Source organism: Mus musculus, chromosome 9 (assembly GCF_000001635.26).
Source record: "Mus musculus strain C57BL/6J chromosome 9, GRCm38.p6 C57BL/6J".
NCBI classification, from domain to species: Eukaryota; Metazoa; Chordata; class Mammalia; order Rodentia; family Muridae; genus Mus; species Mus musculus.
In genome coordinates this window covers 58,607,469-58,630,181 of record NC_000075.6, presented here as the reverse complement: position 1 = coordinate 58,630,181, position 22,713 = coordinate 58,607,469, and the positions used below count along the sequence as shown (strand labels likewise).

The 22,713-nt window shown below is 39.1% G+C and overlaps 1 protein-coding gene across 10 annotated transcripts in view; it reads right to left on the bottom strand.

Moving 5' to 3' along the window:
* Nptn (neuroplastin) overlaps positions 1-22,713 on the bottom strand; it is a 70,640-nt gene that overhangs the window by 22,698 nt on the left and 25,229 nt on the right. For 5 of the 10 annotated variants that reach the window (XR_003947819.1, NM_001357751.1, XM_006510883.2 and 2 more), the window contains exons 2-4: positions 11,172-11,519; positions 6,327-6,495; positions 2,254-2,348 (exon numbers count right to left, since the gene is read on the bottom strand). Coding sequence is in view for 7 of the 10 variants with exons in the window: in NM_001357751.1 (NP_001344680.1) it covers positions 2,254-2,348; positions 6,327-6,495; positions 11,172-11,519 (612 nt within the window). In the remaining 3 variants the exon portion in view is untranslated. The remainder of the gene's footprint in view (positions 1-2,253; positions 2,349-6,326; positions 6,496-11,171; positions 11,520-22,713) is intronic. The other 5 variants (NR_151824.1, XR_003947820.1, NM_009145.2 and 2 more) reach the window with 1 other exon arrangement.

The following is a 22,713-nucleotide window of genomic DNA, read 5'->3' as shown; positions in this document are numbered from 1 at the left end:
ACCAGGATACCACTATTTGTTCCTGTTTTCCTAACAGGGTTATAAATACAGTAAAAGGTTAACAGTGCAGTCAACAACTTGAACATGAAAGCACATGAAGAACGTGTGTGCTACAAGTGTACAGTGTGTGCATGCAAGTGGAGGTTATAAGTCAATGTTTGGCGTCTTCCCTAATTGTTCACATAATTTTTTAAGACAGGATCAAAGCCCAGGGATCCTCCTGCCTCTGTCTCTGTCTGTCTCTGGAGAGCTGTAACTGCCCGGGGAATGTGAGTTCTGGGGAGTCACACTTGGATCCTCATGCTTTCATAGCAAACACTTACTTTACTGAGCCACTCCCCAAAATATACAAATTGTAACTTCTGTCTTAAAATACTAAGCCAGCAGCCCTCTCTGTTTTGCCCCTCCTCACTACTGCTTTACATCTGCCACAGAAATATAAAGTATACCCCTGGGACTGTTAAATCCCACCCTCTTTAAACAACAAAACAACAAACAAAGCTTTAGTTACTATAAGTTGCTACTGGGAGCCTGGTGAGCATGTGGAGGTCAGAGAATAACCAGAGCTAGTGCACTTTCTAACTTTATCTGGGTTTTAGGGGTTGAAACAGGTCACCAGCTTTGCACAGCAAGCACTTTTAACAACTTAGTCATCTCATCAGCCCTGAACCCTACATCTAAGCCAGCTAAACAAAGGAAAAAAACTTTTTTTGCACTTTAAGTGCTGCTTATAAATCACAATTGCCAAAACCATTAAGATGGCAGTTATTCAGTACCTGCAATTTTATTTAATTATTCAAATAAGTAAACAAGCAAACTTATCCTGTCCCATACTACTTAGGACTGTACCAAGAGCTCAGCAGGAATGACACAGGGCTTCAACTAAGGAGTCAAAGTTTCCTCACACAACTCAGCTCACTACTTACAGTTGGGAAGGTCCACTACTGACATAGAGAAAGACGTCTTCCAACACTTTTCATCCTCATGTTAAACAAATTCGGCACTCTCCAAAAGCAGAAAGGAATTAAAAGCAACAAGTCCTGGCCTGTTGTGATCTGCGGTATACCCTGGAACTCCACAACTCAGAATTTATGCCTTTATTACCTCATAAGTCAGGACTGTATCACCATAACAGTTCTTTCCCTTCATACACAGAGAATGCTAAATATGACCAACTCTTCAATCTGCATTTTTAATCTTCCAAATATTTTAAGGAAGAGCTAAGTAACTGCTTGGACCTTTCTTTTCCCCCAAATCTGTCCTTCTAGCACAAGTTTGTCTTTCTATAGTCCTTTCTCAACAAAATAAATAAAAACCTGGTTTCCTAAGCAGTACCTCAAACATCCTCTTAGACATCATAACAATGGAAAAAGTACTATATTGAATAATCAAAACCTGGGCTCTAGCTTAGCCCCGACATAAACTTATTACAGGACACAATGGTTTCACTTTTGGGGGTCTCCACTTCTCCTTGTGAATCACGCATGAAAACTAAGATTAGTGTTATTAGGTAGCTACAATTTGTATAGTTCTATTTGCCTGTGAAACTCTCTGCTATAGCCTCATCTTTAAGATGCCACACACCCACAAGATTTCCTTAAAAACAAATACCTTTATATTAATTAACCTTGCACAATGTACTTTCACAAATATGGCCAGGCTCAACTAAGACCTAAATAGTCATACCTATAAGATTCTGAACTTATACGGGCTGGTGAGATGGCTCAGTGGTTAAGAGCGCCGACTGCTCTTCCAAAGGTCCCGAGTTCAAATCCCAGCAACCACATGGTGGCTCACAACCATCCGTAATGAAATCTGATGCCCTCTTCTGGAGTATCTGAAGACAGCTACAGTGTACTTACATTAAATAAATAAATATTTAAAAAAAAAAAAAAAAAAAAAGAACTTATACAATGTTGGATCATATAAGATGCTACTACTTAAACATTTTGACATGTCAAACAGTAATTTTATATAGTAAGTGTACTATAATTAATGCTCCCACCAGATGTATCATGTAGTGATATTGATGTCCTTATTTTACAAATAAAGGAATGGAAGCATAGAAGGAACTTAAAAAGTTATACAGTTAGTACACAATGGAGTTGGTATTTAGAACTAGGCAGCTAGGTTTCTAATCCTGTCATTTTTAGCTATAAATTACATTGCTTCTCAAAATGGAAATAAGAATTTTTAAAAAACAGTCATTCAGAGTAAAGAAGTATTTCAGAAGAAGCCTTTGATAGGCTGTACCTTTCACTTCAATGGTGGCATTTGCTTTAGGAGCGCTGACAAAATGATATACACAGTGGTATTCGCCTGAATCCTCAGCTCTTGGCTTATTGATCCTGCAGAGATAAGGGAAAAGAAATGAAATGAGTTAACTGGGCAACAGAAGGCAAATCAAACAGGAGACAAGAAGGGACCATATTCTAGCTCTACAAGGTACTTGCAATGTGACAAACTTGTTTCCACCTCAAAATCTCCATAGAATGTTCCTATACTGTTCCTCCCATTACACAGCATACTGAAGCCTTTTTGTCATGTCTGAGTTCACATGTCACATCATCTAAATTTCCTCCTCCCCTATTACTCTCACACTGCAGAATTTGTATCCACGTGTTTATCATATTGACTGATGTCTGTCTCTACAACAGACCATGTTGTATGGCAGTAGACACTGTTTAACTGGTACACATACTACAGTGAAGCAATGAGGAAACGAGTGAGTGAATGAACAAAGGCAGAACAAACAAGTGGGTGTGGACCCAGACCAAGTAAAGAAATTAGTTTAAGAAGAATGTGTGGTCAGGATATTAGTTCCTCTCAAGGCTCACAGCTGATGACAACCCCCACAGCCTCAATACACTTCCTCCTGCACACACACAGACACACACACAGAGACAGACACACAGACAGACAGACAGACAGACATAGAGACAGGCATTGGTAACTGAAGAAAGAAAAAAAAAATCAACTGCCCCAGATTAGAGGATAAATATTAATACAGAGATAGCTTCAAAATATTCTTCTGAACATCATTTAAAAGATCCACATCTCTACTGCAGAAACTAACGTTTAATGAAAACTCCTAATATTAACCACTTACTGGCCCAATGAATTAACCCATTATATTGTTCATTATTAAAAAAAGAAAAGAAAAAAAAGAAACACAAGGTAAGAAACCACAAATAAGAACTGGCTCAGCATTTCTATGTCCTCACAATATTCTAAAAGAAACAGTCAGGCTGTCTTCTCAACATGACACAAATATCCTACCACCTTGAATCTATGCTTTCAAAAGGAAGACACACACAAATCAGCTGTTCTTAAGTAGTTCAGAGTTTAAGGAATGATCAACAGCCATACACTTCAGGGTTTGCCTGACTCTAAGTTCCATAAGAAATACTTAGGGACACGGACGGACACAGACACACAGACACACACACACACACACACACACACACCTCCCAAATTCGAGGACATGCCTATGTGTTTACAATTTTCCAAAACCATTCATTTCCTTGGACTGATTACTGGAAAGGAAATTGAAACAAACAGAAAATGTTTCCTACAGAGTAGGCAGAACAGGCTTCTGAATCTGGTTCAATGGCCAACTGCCTGAGTACCCCAAGAATGTCTAAACTCTAATCCATAGCCTGGAGACCATCAAGTAAACTGGGGGGGGGGGGGGGGGGGGGACAATAGCAAAGACACAGTAGATAAAAGTCAAGCAGACTGGATGCTTGCTTCCTTGAAAAAGGTATTATTTTTTTAAAAAAAGGTATGGGGAGGGGAGGCAGCTGGAGAAATGGCTCAATTGTTAAGAGCACTGACAGCTCTTTCAGAGATCCTAGGTTCAATTCCCAGCACCCACATAGCAGCTCACAATTATCTGAACTCCATTTTCAAAGGATTCAACACCCTCGTACAGGTAAAATACCAATACACATAAAAATTTTTTAAAATTAATTTTAAAAAATTGGAGCTGGAGAGATTTTCCAGAGGTCCTGAATTCAATTCCTAGCAACCACATGGTGGCTCACAACCATCTGTAATGTAATCTGATTCCCTCTTCTGTTGTGCATTTATAAAAGGAATCATGCATATACATTTTTAAAGAATCTATAAAATGAATGGACAGACCAGAAGTAAAAATAAATACCACCCAACAACTCCAACCCATTACCACTTTCCAAACTATGAAAATACTGCTGAGGCTACCTTCTCAATTTAGCATCAGAAGAAACCACAGTAGAGAGAGATTAAGCTGCCACTTTGTGGTAAGGTATAGAAGGGAAGGAAAGCATTACAGAAACAATTCAAAGTAGTTGTGGAATCTAACACTGGTGCTGAAATATACTATAGTATTTGACCTTAAAGGCAGCCAAGACCTACTACTTTCTAAGCTTTAATTTCCTGATCAGGAAAATAAAAAAATAAAAAAAATAAAAAATAAAAACAGGATGAGAACTTACAAACTCATGCAGATCAATTAAATTAGGGGCACAAAAATCTTCATGATGCTGCAGAATGTTTTTGTTGCTAAGTCCAAAGGCTTTCCTGGTCTCCCTTCAGTATAATTTCTTTATATTATATTATTCTGCCAAGCAGGATTAGCTGATCCTTTTTGAGATCACTGTGCAAACTTTTCTAAAAGATGAGCTGCCAAAAGTTTTCAATACTCTAAAAGGCCCCATATCATTGGGGTTCCAGATAACTCAGACCAGCAAATATCCTCCTTTACTCAGAGACTATGTCTAGGCTACCAACCTCACCCCCAGATCACTAAAGACCACTGTATGGACTGGTTCTGATCAGATTATGGTCACTTTAGTCTTAGAAGACATCTACCCATAGGAAAGATCCCTTGTTCCAGTTTCAAAGCTGACTTCAATTTGCTTCTCAAACTACTGAAATAAGTCAAAAGGCTTGTATTCTGTGACTCAGCCATTAACTAATACTGATTCCATGAGCAAATGACTCTTTTGTTTTCAGTTTTTTAATTATAGCAGTTTCAGGACCATCTATGGCTCTCAACAATGACTGCCCACTAGAATCATTGAGAAATCTTTGACAGATTCCTAGCTTTGCCTCAAATATAGCAGACTAGACTATCAAGGAGAGGGCCAAGGCCAAATGTGGTGGTACATGTCTTTGATCCCAGTACTGAGGAGGCAGAAGCAGGAGGGTCTTTGTGAGTTGGAACCCACCCTATATGTAAAGAGTACCAGGACACCAGAACTACAAACTAAATAAAGAGACCCTATCTCTTATCTATCTCCCTCCAACCACACACACATACACACACACACACACACACACACACACACACACACACCCACACACCCCCCCCCACACACACACACACACACACACACACACACACCCCCACACACCCACACACACACACACACACACACAGACACCACCCACACACACCAGGAGAGGGCCAAATGCATCTCAAATCAAAGTACAGAATTTGGGAGAGTTCAGTTCACTGAAATAATGAGATCATACTGAATTTTTAATAGAAACATTCTCAAGTTCATCTTTTCAACATGTACATGTAAATTCCTAATGAGGATAAGATACGAAAGACCTTTAGAAAAAGCATAGAAACCAGCTTAGGAACCAGTTCAAGTTACTGTAACAAAATAATTCATAATGTGTCTGTGTGTGTGTGTCTGTCTCTCTGTCTCCCACCCACCCCACCCTTCTTTCGTTTGTTTTGCTTTTTGAAACACCGTCTTCTACATGATTCTGGCTGTACTGGAACTCATTCTGTAGAACTTACAGAGATCTCCCTGCCTCTGCCTCCCAAGTGCTGGGATTAAAGATATATACCGGGCTGGTGAGATGGCTCAGTGGGTAAGAGCACCCGACTGTTCTTCCAAAGGTCCAGAGTTCAAATCCCAGCAACCACATGGTGGCTCACAACCATCCGTAACGAGATCTGACGCCCTCTTCTGGAGTGTCTGAAGACAGCTACAGTGTACTTACATTTAATAATTAAAAAAAAAAAAAAAAAAAAAAAAGATATATACCATCACACCCAGTATCTCTCTTTTGTTAAAAAAAAAAGTTTATTTAGTATATGCACCACACATGCACGCAGGACAACCTGCCACAGTTGATTCTTCCCTTCCACCATGTGGATTCCTGGTGGCAAGCACCGTTACCTGCTGAGCCATCTCACTAGCTCCACAATGTATCCTTTAATTAACATTTTCATACTCATAATTTCATCATATAAATGTGAATTGCTAATGATGAAGGATTATGTACATACTCTCTCCTTTGTTCCCAAGAGTGTTAGTTCTCACCTGTACTCCATGTTGCTGGCATTCTTACGGGTGGCAGTGAGTTCTACCCCATTCCTTGTCCAGTAGCTGTACATAAGGGTGTGAGAGCTGGAAGTGAGGTTACACTGCAGGGTGACAGGAAGGAGGCTTTCTCGAATAATGACCTCTTCACTGGTGACAATTCTTGGTTCTGTAATTAGAGTACATAATGACAGAGTGCCATAGTTTTCCATTGTTTTGTAGCCCTGGCCTGAGAGTTAAATGGGGTAGGGTGGGGAGACTAGAAGAAGAGGGAAGGCAGACAGGACTACACTGGGACTTTCACTTTACCACTTTGGTGGAAGTTAAAAAAAGGAAAAACAATGATTATAAGCAAATGACCACTAGCGCAGACAACAGCCTGAAGACCAGCTGGCCTAGACGTGAAAGAATGGGAGTATTACATGTGCTTGCACTGGCAACAATCCACTTACATTTTCAATACCACAATTTTATGAAGTAAGAACCACCAGCCAATTCAGCATCTATAAGAAAATGGAACTCTGCCTTGCAGTTCTGAATGCAAAGGCAGTGTGTCATTTATGTAACAGACTCCTTACGGAGCCACTGGACCTTGGAAAAGCAACACATAATACATATACAGTTGTTCCCACAATGGAATCTGCTAAACTATAGCAAACTGACCACAGCCATTTCCTAGAAAAGATACTAGATTTAAAAGTAAACTTCCCATTGGAAGACTCTTGCATTCTTTAAATTTTTGAGAAGTGTAACTTCTTAAAGAACCACTGACTCTTTTCTCCAGCCCATATTTATTCCCATAACAACCTTTTTAGAATTGCACTTTAAAACACATTGCACTGCAAGACAATACAATTATGCTAGAGTGTAGTATGTCTTGGTATATGGGCTCCTAGAAACTTAAAACTACAAGGTTTATTCCTCTTTTATGGGCTAGAAAAGTAAAATGACATGTCCAAGGCCAAAATTACTATCAGTGGCAAAAATAGCCCTATAAAGTACATCTAACTAAGTTTCCTATTTCTGTCCCATAATTCCCAATGCCTCCTAGACCCCAAAACCTTCACCTTAATGCAAGTTAAAGACATGTCTTTCTGGTTCTATTCTGGGCTTGGATATCTTAAGATAACATCTGTCTACAAAAATAACCTACAATTAGTTAAATAGAATACATTAAGCAGAAAATTTATTATTCACATTGAATCTTTTCTGGTAGGCTTATCTTGAAAGAACTTTTTCCACATTATAATCAGGACTATGTTGCTTGAGTTTTATCCTTTCCCAGATTTAGGTTTTTTTCTACTTTGGATCAAATGTTGTCTTTCAGGTGAAGTCTCAACCAATCACCTTTCCCCATCCACATTAAGAGGTATGTGCCTCTTTCCCTCCCCCAACCCCTACTCAGACACCCATGACTGATTTCCCATTTCCCTATATCTGGCTACTTCTAGGATATATTTCCACAGAAGAGTCCCTCATCATTTTATAAAGAATAGTTCTAACTCTTAAGGATAGAACTGTCTCCCTCTTCTGAAACTGCTTCTTTTTATATAGTTCAGAGGAGGGAAGAGAACGGATGGAGAAGTCACAAGGTATTTGGAAAATGTAATGTCTTAATGACTTTCTAACCCATGTAACATTTCCGCTTATAAAGTTAGTGTCTTTATTATCTTATGATAGAACAAATCTTAAAATTCCCTCAATTAACAAACTGATTCTAACTAATTTTCAATTCTGACAACAGGATAATAGTTATCTTCCATTCAGTACTGGTCCTATTTAGTAACACCAAACAAGGTCTCTATATACAAATAATGGAGGCATAGCAGCCACTAAGACAAAAGCAGATGCATGTAAACACGTTAGCGCATTGGTGTCCCATGATTTCAAGACACACTGGACAGAAAGAAGCCAAATCCCTGAGCTTTAAGAAGTCGAGCAGAACAGCTGCAAACCCTGCAATGGAAGGCGCACATACACCATCAGCAGAAAGCATCACAATTCCAAGAAAAATTAAAACCAAGCAAAAACAGAAGAGAAAAAGATAGAACCAGTACTCCACAGAAGAGAAATTAAAAATATATCAAAAGCAACATTAAACCCAAACACACTTTAAGGTTTTCACTGAATTTTTATTTTCCAATTTCATATTCAATCCCACTCGGGAATCTCCTGGTTCTTCCTCTCAGATTGCACTGAGAAAGGGTGAACTCTGAGAATGAGGCCAAGAGTTTCCAGATGTTTATATACAAGGAAGCAAAGAAAATGCTACTCTTACCTGTAACGGTGCAAATGATCATTGCAGCTCAGGGAGATTAAGAAGGTGATGAGAGCAATCTGGTAGACTTTCTGCTAAGAAATCTTAGAAGGCAAAAGAAAGTACTTTTTCCCTTAAATGTTAAGGATCCAGGAAAGAGTCAGCTGGGAGCACGTTGATTCTGTGCCATAGGAGGACTCTAGTGCAGGGTAACCTGATTTCTGTCATTACTGTATGTGAAACTAGCACTATGCTGAGCTCTGGCTACAGTACTACATTTGTGTTCTACACCAGGATGAAGGTGAGACATTTATTTCTGTGGCCCAGTGCTACCCAGTGAAAGTCCAAGAGAGATGAACATTTAGAAATTCTTTTTTTTTTTTACTTGTCACTGACTTCTATTTAGAAGCAATAGGTAGGACCCTTACCCTAACCACCATGTTTATGTAAAGAACATATTTTGGCAAAACACGCCTAAAAACTGGACCCATTTCTCTTCTGGATAACATTACTCAAAGAGCTTTGGAGAAAACACTAGTATGTCATTCTTAAAAGAATTCAACCTCCCTCTAGAGGCAATGCTTCTAAGGAGCCTAAGATCACAAAACAATTCAATTAAAGTTAAATTCAGGGCATCACAGCTAACTTGTGTTAACCAAGTGATATGGATATCAAGGGAGAAACTGACTAGCCAGACTATGACTCAAGTATATGCAGATACCCTTAAGTTAAGTAAACTGGGGAAGTACTAAGTGCTCTTGGGAACTGATGCATACTTAACTCCAAAGCCCTACTCTTAAAATCCTTACATACAGTCTTTTTAGCTACAAGTTAAGATTCTTAGAAGTGAAACTACCTAATGCCCAGTCTATAACTATGAACTTCTAGAGACCTTTGTGGCCATTTAAATAATTCTGCTTTTTGTTTAAGGAAAGGAGCAAGGGGGCAGGAGAAAGAGGCGTGCAAGGGGAAAAAAATTGTTAAAAGAAAAAAAATTGTTAAAAGAAAGAAAAATTGCTGGGTTAATGTTCCCCATTTTCACAGACAGGTTTTCTTTTCCCCTTCACAGAAGCAGGCTCTCTGATCCAGCAGTACCAACTGCAACAGCCTCTCCTGTTTCCCTTTCACAGCCCCCGTTTTCCAAGTAGATACAAAACAAATACTAATTTGATTTTTTTTCATATATATACATTCTAGTATAATACATTCAGTTTTCCAAGTATATAGATTCAAGGTCCCTCTCGCATTACTGTGCTATCACCAAATTGCTCACAAAAATAGTTTATTTTACTACTTAAACTTTATTCTCTCTAAATCAGTCAGGTCTCTCACTGAACCACTCAAAATCATGCAACAGTATCAGAGGCCCCTCCATTAAATTGAGAATGCCCCTGAGTTATAACCAAGTCAAATGCAGAACTAGAACCCTTCCTGGTGAAAGCACGGATTTTTGTGTTGTGCTCTGCTTCCTACATGCAGGTTTCAGAAAGAGAACTGGCCACCCAAACCTAACAACAGACACAGGACTCAAAGGGACTTGGATTGAGATTTAACTTACTTTAAAAAAAAAAAAAAAAAGAAACAGACAGTGTGAATGATTTCCAAACTATTTTTGAGTTTATCATCCACCAGGATAAGGAATTTTGTGAAAACATCAAAGTCAAGCTGTCTGTGGATAGAAACCAGATACAATTCTAACTTTCAAGACAGCATGATAAGTTTCTAAAACAATATAATTTTCAGCTTCGGAGCACCTAGCTCCTGATAGCAAGACTAAGGGACAGACTCTCAGGTGGCTGCTTTTAAGAAAATAGGCCCAGTAAGAACTGTGCTGTTGCATTGGAGGGCTGCTGTCAGAGAAGCACATGCCACTGCCTTAGAAAAGAAAAAGAGCTGGAGCTATGGAAATGTCCATGCCACCCAACAAAACACATACTACCACACTGCACCATGGCAACATTCCTATCAACAGAACAGGATGACACCAAGTCATAGCGAGGGAAAAGGCTGGGCAGACACAAACTTAAAACCATAGAGGTAAAGGCAGCTAGCTATTCAGAGCGAGCTTCTAACAGATGAACGGAGGAAATAAAAAGTAGTTAGAGTGGGGAGAAAAACAAAAATAGAAAGGCACCAGAGAAGCACTCAGCAAAAGGATAGCAGGAAACCTACTACAAAATTAAAGAGGGGGGGGAAAACAATTAACACTACTCTCATTCCACTGCCTGGCATTTGTGCTTTTAAAATTTTTGTTTCCCCAGTTCTCCCTCCCCACCTCTTCCCAACGAAGCTGACTTTGGACAGTCATGGATTTCCTCAAATTCTTTGTTCCTGAGGAGAAAGACACAGAGAAGGGTTGGGAGATAAGGGAAATAGAAAGGACAGCAAAAACAAAACAAAACAAAACAAAAAAAGTAGCCACAAATGTTTTCATACACTACAACCAAAAGGGTCGTGGATTTGAAAAAACAAAGACAAGGGGTGGGGTAAGCGATCATATTAGGATAGAGGGAAAGGAAGCAAAAGGGAAGGGTCATTGGGCCACCTCTAAAGACTACAGTACTACTACTGTAGGGTGCTGGACTCACTCTGAAGGACGCTTATGGTGGCCTGGGCTCGAATCCATGTTATGGAAGGGTTTTGCCTCAAGTCATTCCTCTTGGGGTCGTTGCTGGCCCTGCACTCGTAAGTCCCAGAGTCCTCCAAGGTGAGCCGGGTTATTCTCAGCACACTCACGCCGTTTGACCCGTAGGCGGTGTTTACGGTGACACGGCGCTTCCGAGCACCGTCCCACAGCTGTCTGAAAGACTCTGCCCGGTTGACTTCTGCGTACCACCACTGGATCTCTGGCGTGGGACTCCCGACCACGTCACAGTACAGCTCAAAGGCGTCCCCCGTGAGCTTAGTTTCTGACATGGGCGACTTGACAAACCCAGCTAGAGGGAGGGGGAGCAGGAATGCAGTGACAGGCCAATCAGAAAAAAAAAAAAAGAATCAACAGGTGTTAATAATTTAAAGGAAAGAAAAGAAAAGAAAAAAGCAAATGAGTTGCAGAGAACAAAAAAGGATTCATTTTTAAACTATAAAGAGACAGTAATAGCAATTCATACAAGCTTTTAGAAGAAGAACCACCCTGGGAAGCTTATGAAGCAAAGGCAGGCCAATTACAAGCTGGGGCAGCCCAGGTGCTGGCCAGGCAGAAGCAAGCCCACTGGAAAGCATTTTAGCAATGGGCCCAGCTGGTAGGAATGAGAAAGCCTTAGGTCTTGGGAAGAATATCCTTCCATAGAGCACAAAACCATTACCTTTCCAAACTCAGGCAAATGATGGAAGATAACAGGAAGTGGTAATGGGTTTTTATGCCAAGTTAGGATCTCTTTTGAATGGGTAAACATTTCATTCGAGGTGCAGTATCTTTCCTAAACCTCAACAAGAAGTACATTAACTGATCTAGTACCTTCTCTTATCATTCAGAGTCCAAATTTCAGCTGAAGGGCAACAAAATTCTCACATGTAAGATACTATCCTTAGTTTAGACTTCTCCATCTCATTTTTCCTGGGCCCGTAGCAAACAAACAGCCCAGCTGTCTATGCATCTCTCTGAATACAGATCCTCAGGAACAGAAAAAAAGGCAGTCTGTACTTCACATCAAAGTGAGAACTACTGTGCTCAGCTCAGGAGCTGAACCAACACTAACAGCAACCCAATCAATGCCAGTGACAATGCTCTTCATGATTCTATAAATTCTACTAGTAAAATCTCCTGAAAAGCCAGTCTTTGAAATAATTAGGGCTCCTGACAGGCTCTTCCTACAAAGGGTAACTGCCTGGCTACTAGCAGTCAATTCAAAGAGGATGAGAAATGTATACTGATGATTTAACTAATCACGGGGTGAAGGTTATGTCTCAACTTGCATTTTAGGTACTGCTCAGAACTAAAGCTGATGCCAACTTCTACTACCTGCCCATAACTTGCTTTCTATAAGACAAATTAGGTTAGTAATAGCAGAAAGAGGATTTTTGTTTTTTTGTTTTTAAATCACTATCATCGTCTGGGCTATTTTAAAAGTAATTCCATATGTAAATCATACATTGGGAAAGATACCACAGAGCAAGTATCTATTCATTTAGTCCCAAGGTCCACCACACACACCCCTCAATTTCTACCATTAGGGAATGCCCTAAAGTATAAGGCAAGAATTTATAGGAGGCACTCTGAGTGGCTTGGCTCATGAGCTAAGTATGCTCACCTACAGTGAACAGATTACCAGGTCAGAATCTGCCAATATTAGATTTAAGAACACTCCAGAGAACAAGCGAACAAGATCCAAGTTTTTCTATCATCTAGAAACCAAGGATGTAATTAGCTAACTGAAAATGGGGGTTGCTAAGTAGAAATGTTCCTGTTTATAACCAAAGCAGTATCTGCCTTTGCAGATGAATCCCACTCTGTGGATCTAAGAATACAAAGTAGGTATTAAAGTAGTAGTATCATATTCAAGTACAGGTCAAGCCCTCTGAATTCATACTGGCCTTTCAACTATCTTTCAGAGTGAATAATATAGACATACAGTAATCAACAGGCTTAGACTAAATGTTGTGTTTTGAATATGTTATTTGAAACTTCCCCTTTGACCTATAGGACCTTGTATAAGATCTTTCTTACAAGATCTAGGACCTTGTAAGAAACTAATACAAGTCCAACCAGCCAAACAATGTCAATCTCAGACACAGAAGTTGTTTAATAAATACAGAAAAGAGCTCCCAACGTACTGTATAGAACTGAGCTTGCTGCTAGGTAAAATGCTGATTTAAAGGGCTGTGTCTCAGCTATGCTCATAAACTGCTACCAACTGCCAGAAAGTTAATGCCTACGAATAGGAGAGGGTAAGGAAGCTGGTTTTAACCATCAATTGAATTGTCAGGGAAACTAGTTATCAATAAATTCTTGAAAACACTGTGAAGATTATTTTAATCATATTCCTGATCAGTTAACAGAAATCACATTTCACTCTGACACTGTCCATGAAGGTGGGGCTCTTATATCCCTCAGATGCTGTATTTATGTACTTGGCAATGTCCTAGAAACCTATTAGTAGACTTGTATTATGTTCTACTTTCTTCTGAATAGCAGTTATTAGACTAAAGCTTGCTTAGCAATCTGACTATGCCAATATAAAAAGGATGTTCCAAACCAACAGAACCCATGAAATTCCAGTGCAACCCCAAATCCCAGTATTACACAACTCAAAGGAATAGAGAAAAGGAGCTAAACATAATTCCCACTGCATAAAACAAAAAAAATTACTAAGCCTGGAGGGAAAATATGTTAATCTAATAGGCCAGGATTAGGTCAGGCGTGGTGGCACACAGCTTTTGATCTCAGTGCTCCGAGGCAAGTGGTTGTTCTCTGTGAGTTTTGAGGCCAGTCTGGTCCACAAAGCTAGTTGTGGGATAGCCAGGGCTACACAAAGAAACCCTATCTCAGAAACAAAAGCAAAACAAACAAAATTAAGACCAAGTCAAAAATTACTGTTTGAATTGGTAAATTATAATATCCAAATTTAAACTTTATAAAAAATAAAAATGAAGGGGCTGGAAAGATGGCTCAGTGGTTCTAAGCACTCATTCTTGCAGAGCATCTAAGTTTGGTTCCAAATGGGAACCAAATGGGTCTAGTTCCAGAGAATCCAGGGAGTCAGATTCCTCCAGAGTCTGGCCTCGTTAAGAACTGCACATTCATATTGTACAAACATGCAGGTAAAACACATCTATACACAAAAAATAAATCTTTAAAAAAAAAAGGACTGAAACTATCTTTTTAAAAATTTTTTGTGTTTTATGTACTCCTGCATGCCAGAAGAGGGCATCAGATCCCTAGATGGTCGTGAACCACTATATGGGTGCAGGGAATTGAACTCAGGACCTCTGGAAGAAGAGCCAGTGGCTCTTAACAGCCAGCATGATCTCTATCCACATAACACTATCCACAACTGCAATTAATGTGACTATAGTAACAAGGCTAGAAAGTTACCATAGTCATTTAAAAGTAAATTAAAGATATACTTTTTATGATTCAGTGCTCTTAACTGCTGAGTCATCTCTCTAGCCCAGTAAAACTATCTTAAAACAGACAAGGGATATCAAGACATTAGGCAGTATTTTCTTTAGTATTTTATTCTTTGAAAATTTCATATAATGCATTTTAATCACATTTACCCACTTCTCACTATACCTCCTAAACCTCTGAGACCCAGCCCTACCTCTTTTTTAATAACCCACTGAGGCCACTTTGAGCTTCCTATGGATGTGGGGTCATCCACTGGAGTGTGGTCCAGCTAACTAGGAGCCACATCCTTAAAACAAACAAACAAGGGAGTTCTCTCTCCTCCAGTAGCCATTAACTTTCAATGGCTCCTAAGTTAGGAAAGGAGGCTCTTGAACTCCTCTTTTCTCTAAGTCGACATTTTCTAAGTACAAGTTAACTATTGCAGGCACTTTATATACATTATTACCAATACTGCTTTATAAGAAATGTAGTGTTATAAACCCTGTAGTCCAAAAAATGTTAAGTGCTGCAAGCTAGGGATGTAGCTAAGTGCTGAGTGTTTGCCCTTCCTTGCTTTTGAAACCCATGACTGGAAAGTCATGGAAGGATATTTTGCCCATCATCATGAAAGTCTAGCCTAAAACCAAAAAATACCCAAAGCCAAAGCATAGTCTCTTAACTCTGTCCACAACTGCAATCAATGTGTCTTGCAAGGCTACAAAAGTAAAAGAAATGAGCAGTCACTTAAAAATAAATGAAAGATATACTTTTTATCATTTAATTTAGCAAATTAATTAGTAATTCTTAAACACAAAACACTAGGTAGGCATCCTCCACTAGAATGACTTAACTAAGATAACTTAAGAGGGGATGGAGAGATGGCTCAGTGGTTAAGAGCACTGACTGCTCTTCCAGAGGTCCTGAGTTCAATTCCCAGCAACCACATGGTGACTCATAACCATCTGTAATGGGATCTAATGCCCTCTTCTGGTGTGTCTTTAGAGAGCAGTGTACTCACATACATTAAATAAATAAATCTTTAAAAAAAAAAAGATAACTTAAGTGGCTAAGCCTGAGTATACCTGGGACTAAGGTGTCTTTAATTCTTATTTGGGGGCTCTTTCTCACAAACTGTACTGTCTCTACAGAAACTATGAGATTCCTTGATAGCTCAACACTCAAAAAAAAAAAAAAAAAAAAACAAAAACATGCAAATAGATCTATTTCCCCTCCAAACTGAGAAAGAACTTCTCTATACAGCACTGCGAAATAAATCACAATTAGCAAGGAAGGTTATTAGCAATCATCCGGCCTCATTATCTATCCAAAATTAGCTCCAATTCAGAAGAACCAGCTTTCAGAAGCAGCTCAGAACCTGACTCACTGTCCTGCCTTTCATCACCAAGGGCTTTCAAACAAACTGTGCCCTCAACATGAAAGTACACAACTGCCTGAAGTTAGGGAGCCACCAGAAGCACAATGATACAGGACTTTTAGGGAAGCAGGGAATATAAGCTGATGTTGAAGGGGGTGAAAATAGAAGCATCAAACCCCAGAAAAGTGTAATGAAAAACTGCATAGCTGAGGTTGGAGGATGGGAAGCGAAGATGACAGCTGGGGCTAGCAGCAGGGAAGAGGAGGAGCTCTCTGGAAGGAGAAAATGGATGTGTAGATATGAAAAGAGTGCAAAGAGAAAGGGAACACAGAGCAAGTTGTAAACTATCTCCACCTATGCCCTAAGGGAAAAAAAGTTACCAACAAACTCTCTTGCCTTCAAGGGAACCACACTATAGGTAACATTAACTTCTGTCCCTCAGCTGACTACTGTCAAGGTCAAACCTCCAAATCTCACCTACACTTGCCACTTCCTTTAAAAAAAGAGAAAGGAAAAGAATGCTGTTCCCTTTGAGCCCCTCTACAACTGATTTCTGTGGGTGGCTCATGCAGTTCTCTCCTTCATATCTCAAAATAAAGAGATGATAGCAAAGATGTAAGAAAATGTCTGTTCTCTTTCTCTCATACATGTCCACAAATTCAAATCAACTACTTTGAAAATAAGACTGAGCACAAGACCTATTGCTCAAGGTGGTTACAGGGAAAGAGTATTTTATTTTAAATCTGTGTAGAACTGCTGGAAAATGTCAGACTTAAGCCTACACATCTTCTGTAAATTAAGCAGACCACATATCACTATCACTTAACAGCAAACTAATCAAAAGTCCATAGGCAGTCATTCCATGTATACCAACCAAGAGTAAGGCAGGCTTAAAGATATGGTGATAGTAGTAGAAATAGGGTAACCTCATTCTCTGCAACAGAAGATGCAGAGAGGGTGGGGGGAATGCTGGTGCTGAACTACTGGATTATCCTGATCACTAGCACTAGGTAGAGATGGCAGCCATTACAAAGCATTTTCCAAAGTCAAGACTGATCCTTTCAATAAAACAAACATGTCAAAAGATTAAGATCATTATAAACCAAATTCCATCCTTGGTCTGAAATTATACCATCCAAAATAGCAATAGGATTTGTTAGCCTAAATTAACTAGCTTTTCTACTTCAGAAAAATAGAGAAATCTACTTGATGCCAAAAAGTAAAAAAGAAAAAAAAAAAGAGTCTGCATAGTTTAGTGATTAAATTTAATGAATAAAATTCAATTGCATGGGATCACATGAGGTTCTGTTACTAACTGTATGACCTTAGTGAAGTGCCTAACCTCTCTGAGCTTCATCTGCTTAATCTATAAAAAGGAGCTAATAATAGCAATTTCCTTAGAGGGTTATTGTGAGGATTACATAAAACAACACAGCTTAAAACAGTACATGGCACTCAATAATGTTACCTATTATCCTACTATCGTATGTCTCCAAAGAAATAAAAATTAAACAGACACATATAGCAACCTTTGGCATTGCTTTACAACAGCCTGGGAAACAGAACTTCACACACAAAATAAATTTAACTTAGATTTCACGCTTAAAAAATAACCAAAAAAATCAACTGTAACTTTTCTAATAAAACAAGGACCATTGTGGTAATGTGTGGCAACAACAGATTCACATATGTTGACACAAATAATTGGCAGTTGCCAAAAACAAGAGAGATTATGAACAATGGAGGAAGTCCGATAATAGAGGTAGTACAATATTCTAGACCAGCCCAGACTACAAATAAAAACCCTGCCTCAAAACACAGAAAAATAAAAAACAATATACAAAAAATGCAGTATCCTTCTTACAAAGAAAGAAAACAGCCCTCTCTTTCCTCACCCATCCATCCACCTCAGTGTGTGTGTGCATGCATGTGTGCACACTTCTGCATATGTGCTGGATGCCATGTCCCAAGGTCAGAGGCCAAGTTGCATTAGTCAGTTCTATCCTCCTATGATGTAGGTCCCAGAGATCAAACTCAGGCATCAAACCTGGAAGCAAGGTGGAACCATCTTGCCAACTCAGAACAAGGCCTATTAATTACTAGTTGGCTTAACAATAGTGATACAAGAAAACACTGGATATTGGTTAGGCTAAACTGTAAATTCACAAAAACTTGAGACAAAATTAGAGTTGTAGACTTTTTATTCAGACCAAATCAAATCAATTAACTTCAGCCTGAAAATAGTGTGAGACTTTGAGTCAGTATCTCCACAACTTAAATTCTCTGCAGTGAACAATAGATTCTTCAAATAGGAATGATGCTATGAAGATCATATAACATGTGTGGAACAGTTCTATAAAACTGTAAAGGACAATTCACATGTTAACTCCTGGAAAGACCAAAAAAAAAAAAAAAAAAAGTACTGGAGAAAAATCTTCAACAAGCATTCTGATTTCAGTTTTGCTGTCAATTCTCATTGACAAGGCAAGCATAATCTCATAACTGTATGGGCTTAAGGTTAACCAACCTGGCCTGGTGCAGGACTTTTATCCAACACTGAGAAGATAAAGACAAGCAGATCTGTAAGTCTGAGGCCAGCCTGGTCTACATAATGAGTTCCAGACCAACCAGGATACAAGGCAAGACTCTTGGTGCAAAAAAAAAAAAAAAAAAAGTCACTGGCAAAGAAAAAGTTTTAAATATGACTAAAAAGGCCACAGGATTCTCTCATCCCAGAAAAATACAAGCACCAACTTTCTCTAGTGCTGTAGATCCAAAGCTTGGCACCCTGAGTCTATACTGTGCTACTGTACTGTTAGATAAATAGATACCTAAGGGTCTCTCTATGGGAGTCTTCCATTTCTTAAATCACAAATTTCCCATCTGAAAAATGGAAACAATAATTCCTACCTTAACCATGATGGTCATGTGAAGCTCATATGAACCACGTATATAAAATACCCGTAGCCTGTGAAGCTACAAATACATTATTATAAAATGCATATTATACAAGAACTCTATAAGCCAAACCAGCCCTAGGTGTGTTCTATGGAGATAACTTGAAAAGAAGCTGAAAGAATGCAGAGTCTTAGCCAGGCAGTGGTGGCACATGCCTTTAATCCCAGCGTTGAAAGGCAGAGGCAGGCGGATCTCTGAGTTTGAGGCCAGCCTGGTCTACAGAGTGAGTTCCAGGACAGCCAGGGCTACACAGAGAAACCCTGTCAAGAAAAAGGAAAAGGAAAAGGGAAAGGGAAAGGGAAAGGGAAAGGGAAAGGGAAAGGGAAAGGGAAAGGGAAAGGGAAAGGAAAAGGAAAAGGAAAAGGAAAAGGAAAAGGAAAAGGAAAAGTTGCAGGGCAGGGGGAATTTATTTAGACTATCTCTCTGATCCTCACTAATGTATCCCTGGCTGGCCTGGAGCTTGCTATATCTACCAAGCTGGACTCAAACTCATTTAAGAGATCCACCTGCTGAGTTCTGGGATAAAGGCATGCACAAACATGCCCAGCTCTGAATATTTTTAACCTTCATTCATGTTTGAGAGTGTGAACATCATGAAGTGTGGAAGTCAGAGACCAACTTTCAGTTGTCAGTTTTCTCCTTCAGTCATGGGGTACTGGGGATCTAACTTGGTTTGTTAGGCTTGTGTAACAACTGCTGGACCATCCCAGTGGCTTATTTGAATTTTCATTTTTCCATTTTCCTAAGAACATTGAAAGCCACCAGCCCAAAGAATTCCAACATGTTTCAAAAAGAAACAGACCAACCTTAAATAAAGTAAAATTATAAATAAAAATAAAAGCAACTTATAATCAATTCCAGCTTTTTTTTTTTTAAGATTTATTTTACTTATGAGTACACTGTAGCTGTCTTCAGACACACCAAAAGAGGGCACCAGTTATCTCATTACAGATGGTTGTGAGATACCATGTGGCTGCTGAGAACTGAACTCAGGACCTTTGGAAGAGCAGTCAGTGCTTAACTGCTGAGCCATCTCTCCCCAAATCTGGCTTTTTTTTAAAATGTTCTTGAGGGGCTAGAGAGATAGCTCACTGCCTAAGAGTGCTGACTGAGCTGAGCATGGTAACACGCCTTTAATACCAGCACTTGGGAGGCAGAGGCAACAAATTTCTGAGTTCGAGGCCAGCCTGATCTACTGAGTTCCAGGACAGCCAGGACTACACAGAGAAACCCTGTCTCGGGAAAAAAAAAAAAAAAAAAGAGTGCTGACTGATCTTCCAAATGACTAGGTTTTCATTTTCTCATATGGAATCATCTATAACTCCAGTTCAAAAGAATCCAATGCCTTCTTTTGATCTCCATGGACACTAGGCACATATGTGATACACAGACTAAAATCAGCAAAAACACTAATATACACAAAATAAAATGTCTTAAAATAAAATATAGAACCTGACAGCAAATCTAAGGAATAGACATAATTAGCTTTGGTTTCATTTTTGTTTGGGGGTTTTATTTCCTGAAACAGGGCTCTATGTGACTCTGGCTGTACTGGAACTCACTATGTAGACCAGGCTGGCCTTGAGTTCACAGAAATCCACGTGCCCTGCCTCCCAAGTACAGGGATTAAAGTCAAGCTTTACACCTAGCTGAACTGGAAGACTTTAATAACAAAGAAAAGAATCAGAAGCCCGAAATGAGTTCTTACATTGTTTCTTACAACTACAGTTCCCAGGGCTACCTCAATATCCAACAGCCTTGATGTAGGTTCTAAGAGATTGAACGCTCTCCTTAATAAATTATCAAAAACAGCAAAGACACTGAGTCTAGGCTTTTACAGTCTTCCAGTAAACAGTTTCATGACTAAATATAAACCCTAAAACTAAGAAACACTTCTTCTTTAACCCAGAGAGCAAAGAAAATCAGAACAAAGGGAGACCAAATATAAATCAAGTCCTATTTGACTTTGATCTTGGCCTTTTAAAACTAGAAATGTGCCCAGGTAGGAAAAGGCAGCAGCCACAAGCAGTTGTCAAGCTAGTTTTCCTTGGAAACTTTAAATAACCCACTTTCTAGGGAGGTTTAATTTTGTGTTACGTAGCCTAGGCTGGCAGAGACCTCACCATCCTACTCCCTCAGACTGCTAAGTGGTAGGATTATAGGTGTGGTACACCTGGCAGAAAACTGATTCACTTTTTAATTCCACAAATAATAGTCAAGCTGCTGGTACAGTTTTGTGATCTGTTTGTAAGCCAAGAATGTTTTGGCTCAAAAAGTAAATCTTCACATAGTTATGTAAATGCTTATAGAAGGTTTGGTTTGGTTTTTTAAATCCCAAAGACCACCAAGATAGCTATGAACCAAAATGGCACTCTTTTGAGAACAGAACTAATATTTAAAAGAATTAAGAAAAAAATTGTAGACAAGCATTTTAGAAATGTACTTTAGCTGGCCAAGCAAAATATTGTAAGCAAAATATAAATGATATGCTCTAAAGGTTGAATAATACACCAATTTGACAATTTTTTGGCTTGGCTAAAACTAATTCATGCTTCTGATTGTTCTAGAATCATCTATCTATGTATGTCCCTGTACGATTCACTTTTAGCAAAGAATTCTGCTAAGTCAGTTTAACAAAAAAATTCATCTATCTTCAATAGCTGTCAACTCTCTGTATAATCAGACATCCTCTACCAGGCCTCAAGTAAGGTCTGATCACTCTGGTCTTTCTTCCATGAGAATTCTGTTAGAAGGTGGGCAGGGTGGCATGCCTTTAACCCCAGCCCTGTCCTGGGAGGTAGAAGTAGGCAGATCTCTTTGAGTTCCGGGTCTATAGAGCTAGTTCCAGGACAGCCAGAGCTACATAGTAAAGCCCTATCTCAAAAAAAAAAAAAAAAGGAAGGAGGGAGGGAGGGAGGGAGGGAGGGAGGGAGGGAGGGAGGGAGGGAAGGAAGGAAGGAAGGAAGGAAGGAAGGAAGGAAGGAAGGAAGGAAGGAAGGAAGGAAGGAAGGAAAAGATATTCTGTTAGGTTGGTTTGATCAGAATCCTTCACCGACCCATATCCTTCACCTTAGCTTAATTTTAAAGTGGGAATTTCCTCACTTGTCTGTGTTGTATTCAATGTGGAACATAACCCTTTGTTTAAAGTGCCATTGAAATGTGGTCCCTATACTTCCTGTCTGAACAAATCTTCTTTATCATACTTTAACAAATATCACCACATAATTTTTACTAGTTAAATAAACCATTTTCAGAAGCTATGAGTAATTAAAAACAAAAGCTAATTTCCACTACTTTTTTCTGTGAAGCATAACTGTCTACAGTGTAGCTTCTGATAACAAGCTCACTGTCTCTGACAACTACTTACAATAGGATTAAATATTAAAGAATTCTGATGACTGAGGTAGGATCACTACTATGAGGCCAGCTGGAGTTACAGAACTCAGAAATAAACAAAACAAAAACCCAACCAACACCACAATTCATCTCATTCTTCCATCATGAAATATCCCATGAACATAAGACAAGTTGTTCAAGCTGATCATCTAAATACAGTCTAGAAAAGATTTTAGTTTAAAGGGGTAGCAAATGCCATTCTCTGTGGTTTTTGTTATAATTGGTTTTGTTTGTTGGGGGTTTTGTTTTGTTTTCTGGGGTTTTTGTCTGTTTGGTTTTTTGTTTTGTTTTGTTTTGTTTTGTTTTGTTTTTTGAGATAGGGTTTCTCTACGTAAATCCCTAGCTGTCCTGG